General features: G+C 45.1%; 1 protein-coding gene across 1 annotated transcript in view; it reads right to left on the bottom strand.

The window, feature by feature from the left end:
- Positions 1–519: 519 nt before the first annotated feature.
- LOC115478389 (solute carrier family 12 member 9-like) overlaps positions 520–12,226 on the bottom strand; it is a 142,569-nt gene continuing 130,862 nt past the window's right edge. Inside the window, exons 8-10 of the mRNA XM_030215687.1 lie at positions 6,613–6,787; positions 3,248–3,394; positions 520–1,755 (exon numbers count right to left, since the gene is read on the bottom strand). Coding sequence (XP_030071547.1) covers positions 911–1,755; positions 3,248–3,394; positions 6,613–6,787 — 1,167 coding nt within the window. The 3' untranslated portion in view covers positions 520–910. The remainder of the gene's footprint in view (positions 1,756–3,247; positions 3,395–6,612; positions 6,788–12,226) is intronic.

Raw genomic sequence — 12,226 nt, 5'->3', positions numbered from 1 at the left:
GGTTGCACACGGCATCAGTCCACACCAGTGGCATAGCCACAGGTGGGCTTGGGTGGGCCAGGGCCCACCCATTTATGGCTCAGGCCCACCCAACAGTAGCACATGTTTAGTGGTAACTGGTGGGAATCCCAAGCTCCGTCGGCTGAAGATTTCCCCCTGATGGTAATGAAAACGCTACTCTCCACGATACCGGCACCTGTGCATACTCAGTTTTCAGTGCATGCTTGCTGCCAAGGTGGAAAGAAGCATTTTCCCACCAGCTGAGATAATTTTTTTGGAAGGGGGGGGGGGGGGAGAACACTTGGTGCCCACCCAATTCTTGGCCAGGCCCACCCAAAATCTGTTGTCTGGCTACGCCCCTGGTCCACACAGCTTCCTTAAAAACCTCCTCCATTCACAGGGACTTCAGTATGCTGAAGGGGGTTTCAAATAATGCTCAAGACATCCTGTATAAAACGCAAGCTTGGCTTTTATTGTTAGTAAAAGGCATCGCCAAAGAATATTTTTCTTTTCCTTTTGCACATCCTCTGCCCACTCTGTGTATTTTCCGGAGAACGTCTACCTGAATACTTAAATTAGATTCTTGCACCAAGGCAGCAGGTTCTATGTCAGTCTTTGGAAGAGCAACGCATCTGCTTCCCCAATTTCTCTCTTCTGCTGCTTTCAGTCCTGGGTGAATTATAATTCATTGCCTTTACTTTGGCATTTCTTAGAATAAAAAGTATACATTCTAAATGTGGCCACCCCATGCGCTAAAACCTCCTTCCCCCCGGTCAGTCGTTAGTTGTTCGAGCTGTTCTTGGGATGTCAGGGTACTGCTTGAACATGGTTCTCCTCATTTATTTGAACCTTTCTTCTATCAGGAAGCCGCCACTGAAGTCTGGCTGGTATCTGTCCTTCCAGGAGCAAGTTATAGTTCTGTACTTGTGACTGCACTCACACCATGAATCAGTAATATGGGGCCCAAGCCACTGGTCATGAGGTCCAGTTGCTTGAGGTAGTTGTTATATAAACCTTTATTGGCTGGGGGTTGGGGCAAGTAAAGGAATCGGACTGCCGGTGTGTAGAAGAAATTTTGATGTAGAATCATCTGGTTCACAGTCCTCAAATATTCCTCTGAGATCTGGGTGGAGTCTCTTGAGGAGTTCATGTGAGCCTCCTCCACTGCCGTTCCTGTAGGTTTCTGCTTGTGGTAATGGAGAGCCACCACAGAGTCCCACGCCACGATATGGATGGATGCTTGGATGCGTAGATCTCGGAGGAGGCACTTCAGCTTTTCTTCTTGCCCCTCAAGCCTACCATCCGGCTTCATACAGAGGAAAATGCGGAGCCTGGCTCTCTTCCAGGAGTGCACCATCTTCAGCACATAAGCCATCTGTAGGAAGAAGAGTCTGCAGGTATCCATAAGGCTGGCACTGTCTGGGCACATAAGGTTTACTGGCCAGACATCAATGTACACTCCCTTGCCACCATGTCTGAACACCTGAGCCTCGTTGAAGTCGGAAAAGTACCTTGCCAGGACCACATGTTTCAGCATCTTTATCGCATCGGAAATGATGGACACGTACTCGCTTGGGGACAGCCGCTTTGGAGATGCTCCCTGTCTCACAGGAGGGAAACTGAACCATGGAATATGACCACTGCTGAGGAACTTCCATGAGTCGGAGTTGATGAGTGCCAGATCCTCCTCTATGCAATCCTGAGGAGCACGATTGTCGTAGAACCCAAGGACAATTGTGTTGGGTCTCATTCCACCTGCAAAACACAGATCGACTCAATATATAATAAGACAACATTAAATGTCCCTAAAAGTATAGAGCTGATAGTGGGCAGCTGATGAATACCTCCTCTGGGCAGTCCCAGAAGTTAGGTGGAAACCAGCGATATTTCATACCGGTGACTGCATAGATTACTGGGAAAGTAGGACCCTTTAAATAGCAGGTAGAACATCGAATGTCAGCCGTACCCACATAACTTCTGGATACCACTGCTCACCTGGAGATTCAATGCCAGTGCCAAGACATGGATTGTCTCTTTGTATCAGGTGTTCAGCGCTGCGTGTGTCTGGTAGCGCTATACAAATGCTAATAATAATAATTGAATATGGCTAGAAGTGGTTAGCATTTTAAAAATTGACTGCCTGCCATAGGCTGAATTTCAGCTGGGTAATTTCTAGGAGGTACCTGGGATGTCCTTTGGGAAGGCGTCTTCCAAATAATACCCATGAAAATATCTAGAAATGGGAAGCATCTAAGGGGAAAATACCTTTGCATTAAAAATGAATTTCTTAATTTCTCGTTACCTGCCAGAAAACTGCTTCTGAACCCCATGACTCCCTAACAGGTCCAGCACTAGAGAAAGATGTCATTGTAGCAACAGAGGTGAGGGACAGTCAGGTGCACTGGGATTGCAGAAATTATTGCCAGGATACATTGTAGCACCACAACCGCTGGTGAAGGACTCTGACCTTGCCGACAGGCTTCCAAGTGTTGAAAATGCTGAAGCGTTTGCCACAGATTTCCCCTACTAACTGCAGTTCTATCATAACTGGTGAGGTATTCCTGCACTTATAAGGATTCAAGCACTTCAAAACAGTGGCGTAGCCAGACTTCGGTGGGAGGGGGGTCCAGAGCCCCGAGGTGAAGAGGCACACTTTAGCCCCCCCCTGCTGCCACCAACTACTCTCCCCTGCCACCGCCACCGCCAGGTCTCCGAGTCCAGCGTGTTCGTTGATCTGGATCCTGTTTCTGTGAGTCCTGACGTCCTGCACGGAGACCGGCGCTGAAAAGGACCAGCTGGCGGGGGTTGGGGACCCCCTCCAGCAAAGGTACCTGATGGCGGCGGTGGGGGAGGGTTGGCGGCAGTGGGAGGGGGGGGGTCGAATGTGGTGGGGAGGGTCGGCGGTGGGGGGGTGAAAGTAGGGGGGCCAGGGCTAAATCTGCGGGGGCCCATGCCCCTGTGGCCCCACCTAGTTACGCCCCTGCTTCAAAAGTGGGTTAATAAAACATTTGCAGGGTAATCCAAGGAACGAATTCAAGTATTTTTATTAGAACAACCCAACCAGGGAAGGCCTAAGCAGAAGAGGGAAAAGGCTTGACACAGCATCCTTGAACCTACCAAAGGTAAGGGCAATGCAGCTGGCACTGATATTTTAACAGGGACCCCAAAATGCCTTGCCTGATATGATATGGAAGGGAAGAGTCATTGAGTCCTTAAGAGCAGCAGGACAGCGGAGAACAGGACTCACCCAAACCAGAGATGAAGAGCAGCTGCTGAACACCGTGTCTCACGGAGTCGGAAAGGGTCAAATTCACAAAAGCTTTGATGTTCAGTACATCTACCAGTCGCAGCCATGAACTGTACTGCATCGGGATGGGGTCTGAAGGCAGCACATCTGGAAGGAGAAGAGGAGACAATCTGAAAGCTAAACCACATAATCTGACAAGCTACATTATCAGTGTAGACTACACTTAGCCATCGGAAACCGAGAGAAAATGTTCAAACTAAAAGGTCATTATTGGGAAACATTATAATTATTTTATGGATGCTTTGTTAGCTCTTAATATTGAAAGATGGTTTTTGCCGTGTAACTGCCAAGTGTTTACAATGTCAGTCTCTTTGTGGTACTTCACGTCTAGAATAATGTAATTCCTACATAAACATTCAATTAGACTATTAATTATGCAATGGCACACTAAGAAATGTTTTATTAAGAATATTGTAAACCTCAAACACCCAACTCTTCTGCAGTACAGTAATTACTGTTGATCCTTCACTTTCTCTCTCCCTTTTTCTTCTCCTCTTTTCGAGTGATTGTTGGCTGTCCTGTGATTACTGGTGTTCTTTCTGCGCTGTATTTTACTTGACTTTATCTGATTGTTACGTAAAAATGATATAAACTTGGTGCTACCAAAGCAGGTATCTCATAACTAAAAAAAACGGGACCAGTAAAACTCGAGAAATCCGCTATCTCACTATGAAAGCACTTTCCAACGTCGCCTTTATCAAGTTTATATCATTTTTACGTAACAAGTAAGCGCAAGAAATGCAGTTTTTTTTAGATGTGTTTATTACTATCCTATATAATAATTCTCACCTCCAACGTTCTGAGGCTACCTGGAACCGTGGAAAACTCAAAAGTGGAGTAGATCATTCCACTGATTGGCTGCGACATGGATGACGTCAACAGCCCGACCCAGCCAGCAGCAAACAACGACTCAGGCAGGGGGAGGAGTAGGGAAACACGTGGAGCGTGTTTCCCTACTCCTCCCCCTGCCTAGGAATCGCACCAGACCGGCTGAACCTCCCGAAACACACGCGCACACTAACCGCTCTCCCTCTGCTCTGAAACTCCGGATTCGCACTGTCGGAGAGGGAGGGCGGCGAGACGGCAAGCGAGATGCGGAGTGGAGGAGTGGCCTAGTGGTTAGGGTGGTGGACTTTGGTCCTGGGGAACTGAGGAACTGAGTTTGATTCCCGGCACAGGCAGCTCCTTGTGACTCTGGGCAAGTCACTTAACCCTCCATTGCCTACCGCATTGAGCCTGCCATGAGTGGGAAAGCGCGGGGTACAAATGTAACAAAAAAATAAATAAATAAATAAATGGTGTGCCGACTGTCCCATGTCGAGGAGGCAGGTGAGGGATCACAGCGACGATAGCAGGAAAACTCGCAAGACCCCCCCCAACAGACGACCCTCCCGCCGCAAAACCAACGGTGGCCACCCCCCCCTTTAGCCCCTTCTTTCCACTACAGTCTATTCAAAATTGTGCTGCATGATTTTGCTAAGCCCATGTAAGTCCCCTTCTCATGACACTACGGGGCCTTTTACAGAGTGGGTTTACTACTCACTGTTCCGGGACTACCACCGGCCCAACGTGGCTGCCAGCAGTTGTCCCGCCCTGAGTGCACGCCAGTTCAGAGGGAAAAAGAAAACCCCTGGAAATGGGTTGTGTTGCGGTAATTGGGCATTGCGCAGCCCGGTTACCGCCGGGTTAGTTCGGGAACCCTTATCGACACCTCAGTGGTTGGCGGTAAGGGCTCCCCCACCACTTGATCACGTGGTAAGAGTTCTCTTGCCACATAGCCACGTGTCTGGGGCCTTTTTACCTGCTGCGATAAAAATGGCTTTTGCGCGCGGGAGAAACGGTCCCGGCCGCTAGCACAGGACCCTTTTTCCCACAGCTTGGTAAAGGGACCCCTACATTGGCTCCCTGTCCACTTTCGCCCAGAGTTCAAGCTTCTCTTTCCTCTTCAACTCCACTGTGCCCTTCTTCTCTGTGGCCAACTCCCACCCTGGCCTTTCAAACTTTAACTCTTGTTTTTCCTGTTCACAACCTTGCTGGTTTTAAATATCTTTTTAACAAATGAAGATAAGAAAGTCTCTTTTCTCCTATATGTTTGTCTTGACCAGGGGCGTATCTGACCTTCAGCAGTAGGGGGGGCCAGAGCCGAGGTGAGGGGGCACATTATAACCCCCCCGCCATCATTATCGCCCACCCCCCCCACCACCACCGCCGACCCTCTCAACTCCTGCCCACTCGCCTGCCCACTCGCTCGCCGTCGCCTACCTGGGCTGGCGGGGACCCCATCCCCCACCAGCCGAAGACTTCGGCTGGCGGGGGATGGGGTCCCAGGTAGGCGACAGTGAGCGGGCAGGCAAGCGGGCGGGGGGGGGGGTCGACGGTAGGGGGGTCCAGGGCCAAATCTACGGGGGCCCTGGCCCCCGTGGCCCCATAGCAGCGACGCCCCTGGTCTTGACAGGAACATGAGCTCTGTTGAGAAAGGACTGTCTCTCATGTGTATCTCTGCAGTACCATGTTCGTCTACTGCTGCCATAGGAATAAGTAGCATTAGTTGTAACTGTTCCCGGGATTTCATTCAGGTTGAGGAAGGAAAATAGCATGGATACATCATATTTTCAGATCTTTTTCACTTTATTTTCCATTGAAATTTCACCTGCAGAAGGAGCAGGTGCAAAATCTGCAGATCTGTAATATCCATGATCATTTTCAATGGGAAAATATTTATTATTATTATTAGCATTTGTATAGCGCTACCAGATGCACGCAGCGCTGAACATCTGACATAAAGAGACAGTCCCTGCTCAAAAGAGCTTACAATCTAAATAATACAGACAGACAAGATAGTTACAGGTGAGGGAAGTAATGGGTGAGAAGGGAGGAAGGGACAAGGGGAGGGCAACTGTGGCTAGGAGCTAAAAGCAGCAGTGAAAAGGTGGGTTTTCAGCATAGATTTGAAACAGGTAGAGATGGAGCTAGACGTATAGGTCCAGGAAGTCTATTCCAGGCATAAGGTGCCGCGAGAGAAAAGGAGCGAAGCCTGGAGTTAGCAGTGGAGGAGAAGGAGGACGACAAGAGAAATTTGTCCAGCGAGCGGAGTTCACAGGGAGGAATGTAGGGAGAGATGAGAGCGGAGAGGTAATGGGGGGCTGCAGAGTGGATGCATTTAAAGGTCAGTACGAGAAGTTTAAACTGTATGCGGAATCGGATAGGGAGCCAGTGAAGTGACCTGAGTGTACTTTCATTACGTAGTAAATTTGTATCCAAGGACTTTGCATCTAGGCAGGTGGTAAAGTACAATATGATCTTACCCAGGTCTTCCAGTCCCACATGCCCCAGGACAAAGAGGCCACTTTTCTTCAGGTCGTTAACAAACCTGATTAAACGAACACAGGTTCTGGGATTTGACACCATCAGCAATATCTGTGGATGCCAGAATTTGACATGGTCCTTTCGAACATCCAACAAAAGGAGGTACTTACGAACCTGAAAGGAAGTGAAGTCTCACATGAATATTGACTGTGTCTTTTAGATATTACTCAATAGATTTACTAGGCAATCTTCAGCAAAATTACACTCTTAAGTCTCCACTCAAAGCTGAAGAAACATATGCTCTAATAACTTCCACAGACAGACCTGGGATTGGTAGCATGGAATGTTGCTACTCTTTGGGATTCCGGAATCTTGATATTCTTTGGGATTCTGCATGGAATGTTGCTACTCTTTGGAATTCCAGAATCTTGATATTCTTTGGGATTCTGCATGGAATGTTGCTACTCTTAGGGGTTCTGGAATGTTGCTACTATTTGGAATTCTGGAATGTTGCTACTAATAGGGTTTTCTGTCATGTACTTGTGACCTGGCTTGGCCACTGTTGGAAGCAGGATATTGGGCTAGATGGACCATTGGCCCGACCCAGTATGGCTACCCTTATGTTCTTAAGGGAATCAATCTTAACATCAAATAAAAAGAAAATAATAATAAGGAGGAAAAAGACATCAAATGTCCAAACAGTGGCAGAAAGCAGAATCTCTTAAGGCCCCTTTTACGAAGCGGCAGTAAGCCCAACGTGGGCTTACCACTCGCTAAAAGGGAAATACAGCCGGGCTACCGCAACAGCCCAGCGTTAGTTTCCATCCCCAGCATGCGTCATATCTGGCGCTACAAAAAATTGTTATTTTTGTAGCACCGGTGTGTACCCGGTGGTAATCAGGCAGTACTGCTGGGTTAGCAAAGGAACCCTTACCGCCACCTCAATGGCCATTTCCAGAAAAAGAGAAAAACCCGCCTTTTATCCACTGAGGTAAAAACGGACCTTCAGCATTCACCAAAAACAAACGCCAGCACCAGCACTTTTGCAGCAGCTTCGTAAAAGGGGCCCTTAGCGCCTACGTTTATCGGACTCCATTTTTCTCATCAGTCTCAAAAAAATCTCCTTATTTTTTCTTTTTTAATCTTGATCTTGTTGCTCGCTTCATTTCACACTTCAATCCCATTAACATTCTTCTGGATTAACACCACAATATCAATCAACATATCAAAACTATAAGGGATGACTGAGCATAGCACTTAGCTTTCGACATAATTCCTCCTCATTATTATTTTTATTTGCTGTTAAGATTTATTCCCTTTTCTGTGGAAGTTATTATAACATACGTTTCTTTACTTTGGAGTGGAGTCTTTTAGCTATCAGCCTTCTTTTCTTGGGAGTGTAATAGAAACATGTTATGTCTCTATACTATTAAAAAAACCCAAAAAAGTTGAGCACAGGGTGGAAAAGAAATACATCAGCAGGTATTTATTTATTTATTTTATTGCATTTGTATCCCACATTTTCCCACCTATTTGCGGGCTCAGTGTGGCTTACAATACATAGTGAATGATGGAAATACATTTTGTTACAATTCAATTATGAGTTACATTGTGAAGGGTTATGGGAAGACAAAGTCAAAATATCATTAGGGAAATAGAACAATGGAGTGTAACAATGGGAAAATGATAAGGCGATAGAACAATAGTAAGAAACATTTGGGTAACTATAGGTAGAGTTTTAAGTGTGGTGAAAATATGGGGGAAGAGAATTCACAAGAGAGTGTATTGATGCATTTCTAATAGTGTGTATGGACTTCGTGTGTTTTGATCCTTGCGATAAGTTTTATCAAAGAGATGAGTCTTCAATAATTTGCGGAAGTCGGTTAATTCGTAGGTAGTTTTCAGGTTGCGTGGTAGTGTATTCCAGAATTGTGTGCTCATGTAAGAGAAGGTTGATGCTTGCATTACTTTGTATTTTATGCCTTTGCACTTAGGGAAGTGGAGATTGAGGGGAGTTCGGGATGATGTTTTAGCGTTTCTGGGTGGTAGGTCTATTAAATCAGACATGTATGCAGGGGCTTCACCGTGAATGATTTTATGAACTAAGGTGCATACTTTAAAAGTTATACGTTCCTTGAGTGGGAGCCAGTGTAGTTTCTCACGTAATGGTTTTGCACTTTCGTATTTTGGTAGGCTAATAAACCATCATAATGGTAGAGATTACAGTACTGAACGATGGTAGGACTGAGCAGCCTCAAGCCCTGTTCCAGATGATTCAAGTACTACGAGGGAAGAGCAGGATAGGTGTTTGACGTTGGGAGACTGTACCAGATGAGTTTGAACATCCTGTTTCTGAATGGATGTACTCGGCTTATGAAGGTAGATGCGGAAATATATGTACACAGTGTCCATGTTTTAAACATTTAGTATGACCCTTTGAAATCTACATTAGTATAACGGATTTTTTCTTAGCTAATTCCTAATGTGGCCTCCGTCAACCTTGACACATTCACAAAGTGTTCGACATCACTGACTAAAATGCCATTTTGCTAAAACAGATTTTAATGGTCACTTTTTGAATGACATCATTTTGAATACAGGGATAAGTACATAAGTAATGCCACACTGGGAAAAGACCAAGGGTCCATCGAGCCCAGCATCCTGTCCACGACAGCGGCCAATCCAGGCCAAGGGCACCTGGCGAGTTCCCAAACGTACAAACATTCTATACATGTTATTCCTGGAATTGTGGATTTTCCCCAAGTCCATTTAGTAGTGGTTTATGGACTTGTCCTTTAGGAAACCGTCTAACCCCTTTTAAAACTCTGCCAAGCTAACCGCCTTCACCACGTTCTCCGGCAACGAATTCCAGAGTTTAATTACGCGTTGGGTGAAGAAAAACTTTCATCCAGTTTTCACAGCATCTTGCAGTAACCCCCGTCAATAATTGTAATTATTTAAATAATAGTTACATTTATTTGTGGGTTATTTGGAAAAATATTGAGGGTCTTGTTTTTTTGTTTTTCTTTACAAGCACCACATATGTATGTGAGGGGGGGTTGTTTAGATTCTTAGCACAATCAAATAATCTTTCACTCCAGCACTCTCTGTTCACTGGGACTTAGACCGGGGTTTTATATATACTTCCCAGTGTGCAGAAATTCCCATTCTAGCTGTCCCAAGTAGAGGCAGACAAGCACAGTGTAAAACCAGAAGCACGTGGCCCTCTGCTTTTCACTATGAACCCAGAGACTAGAGGATTTCCTCCCCGTCCAGGTGCTGGTTCCAGAATCTTCTCATGGATCAGAGATTAGCCTGTATCTTTCGTCTACATCAAATGGGTTCAACCCACTCTCATAAATGCATAAGTATATTGCCACACTGGCAATATACACCAAAGGTCCATCAAGCCCAGCATCCTGTTTCCCACAGTGGCCAATCCAGGTCACAAATACCTGTCAAGATCTCAAAAACGTTGAATACATTTTTTGCTGCTTATCCCAGAAATAAGCAGTGGATTTTCCCTGTCATTTTAATAATGGTCTATAGACTTTTCCTTTAGGAAGCCATCCAAACCTTTTTAAAATCCTGCTAAGCTAACCGCCTTTACCGCATTCTCTGGCAACGAATTCCAGAGTTGAATTACACGTTGAGTGAAGAAACATTTTCTTGGAATCATTTTAAATTTACTACTTTGTAGCTCCATCGTATGCCCCCTAGACCTAGTATTTTTGGAAACAGTAAGCAAACGATTCATATCTACCCATTCCACTCCACTCATTATTTTATAGACCTCTATCATATCTCCCTTCAGCCGTCTTCTCCAAGCTGAAGAGCCCTAGCCGCTTTAGCCTTTCCTCATAGGGAAGTCGTCCTATCCCCTTTATCATTTTCGTCGCCCTTCTCTGTATCTTTTCTAATTCCACTATATCTTTTTTGAGATGCGGTGACCAGAATTGAACACAATATTTGATGTGCGGTCACACCACGGACCAATACAAAGGCATTATAATGTCCTCATTTTTGTTTTCCATTCCTTTCCTAAAAATACCTAACATTCTACTTTCTCTCCAACTTCTGCCAATGTGTCTTTTAGTTTATCAGTGCTTAAGGGTAAATAGTTTCTCAGAAATATCAATTACTTGTTGGACCTTGTGACTGTAGCTATAGAATCAGATGGCAAAACTCTGAGAAAATGGAGTGAGGGAGTGAGGACGAGCAATGGAACGAGGAAAGGGAACCAAGGAACGTGTGAAAATAGAGGGAGAAAAGGAGAGGGGGGGAGGAAGAAAGTACGAGATTAAGGATAAAGTGAACATAAGAGGAGTGAGAGAGGAGAAGGGAGGGGAGGGGAGGGGAGGGGAAAATAAAACCTACAGTCAGTACAGAGTAGTTAGTCTAACAAAACATTTTAGAGAAGTTTTCTATATTAAAAAAGAAATCAAACAAAATAAAACATGGAAAAGAACATAAGATGATACCTTTTTTATTGGACATAACTTAATACATTTCTTGATTAGCTTTCGAAGGTTGCCCTTCTTCCTCAGATCGGAAATAAGCAAATGTCTATTGATAACCTTAAGAGTGGACTAACACGGCTACCACACTCCTCTATATTAAAAAAAAAATCCATGCGTACATGACCAAACAGTTGGGCAGTAAATGGAAGAAGGCAAACGTCAGGAAAGGCTTGGAAGTGCCCAACCAGTGAAAAATGCTCCACCTACGCAACTCCAAAGAGCAGAAAGCAAGAGCCTCTGCTGTCAAAAGCATAAGCACAATCTTCCCTCAGCTCCTCTGCCAACAGGGGGCAACGTAATAGGCTGCCTTGATAAATTAAGTGCCAGCTTCTCTTTATAAGCTAAACTGCTGCAAATTACATGGACTGGAGCAGCTCTGCTCATATGAGCTTTTAATGAAGCGAATAAAAGAGTTAAATATGGGGGGGAGAAGGAGGGAGAGGTAGGCTACGGTGCTAAAAGACTGGGAGGGTCTCCGCGATTGATAACCAGCAAGAGGAACGCTACCTTTTCATGTCAAGAGTCGGCACAATGGCACAGTTGTAATTTTGGTACATTTTTATTCCTGAACTGTTTTGGAACGTGATGCAAACAACCGAAAATATAAGAATACAAACACAGATCTTACTACGTCAACTCAAGAGAGAAGAAAACATTTTTAAATTTTAAAGACAGCAAGTTCAATCTTCCCGAGGGAAACTTTTCAGCTTTTCTACCTCTGTAAATATGTGGTAGTTATTTCTTCTAAGTGATATGTTTTTTTTTTTTTTCACCCTGACCAGCTGCAGTAAGACAGGTGGAGACTTTTGCATTAAGATCTGAGATATTTAGTGAAAGGAGTTACTTTGTGCGAGTGAGTGAATAAGGATTTCTGGAATTCAAACATGTGTGGGATAAACACAAAGGAATCCTGTTTAGAAGGAATGGTTCTGCGGAATCTTAGCAGAGATTGAGTGGCGACGCCGGTGGAAACAAAATGGGAGCTAGGCAGACTTCTATGGTCTACGCCCTGATCGTGACTGAATAGATAGGGATGGGCTGGAGTGTAAATTTTAAAGGGGCTTCGACGTTAACTTCAGAACTTTTAGTACAA

This window comes from Microcaecilia unicolor, chromosome 10 (assembly GCF_901765095.1).
Source record: "Microcaecilia unicolor chromosome 10, aMicUni1.1, whole genome shotgun sequence".
Classification (NCBI taxonomy): Eukaryota; Metazoa; Chordata; class Amphibia; order Gymnophiona; family Siphonopidae; genus Microcaecilia; species Microcaecilia unicolor.
The sequence above is the reverse complement of the archived record's forward strand: the minus strand, read 5'-3'. Positions and strand labels throughout refer to the sequence as shown.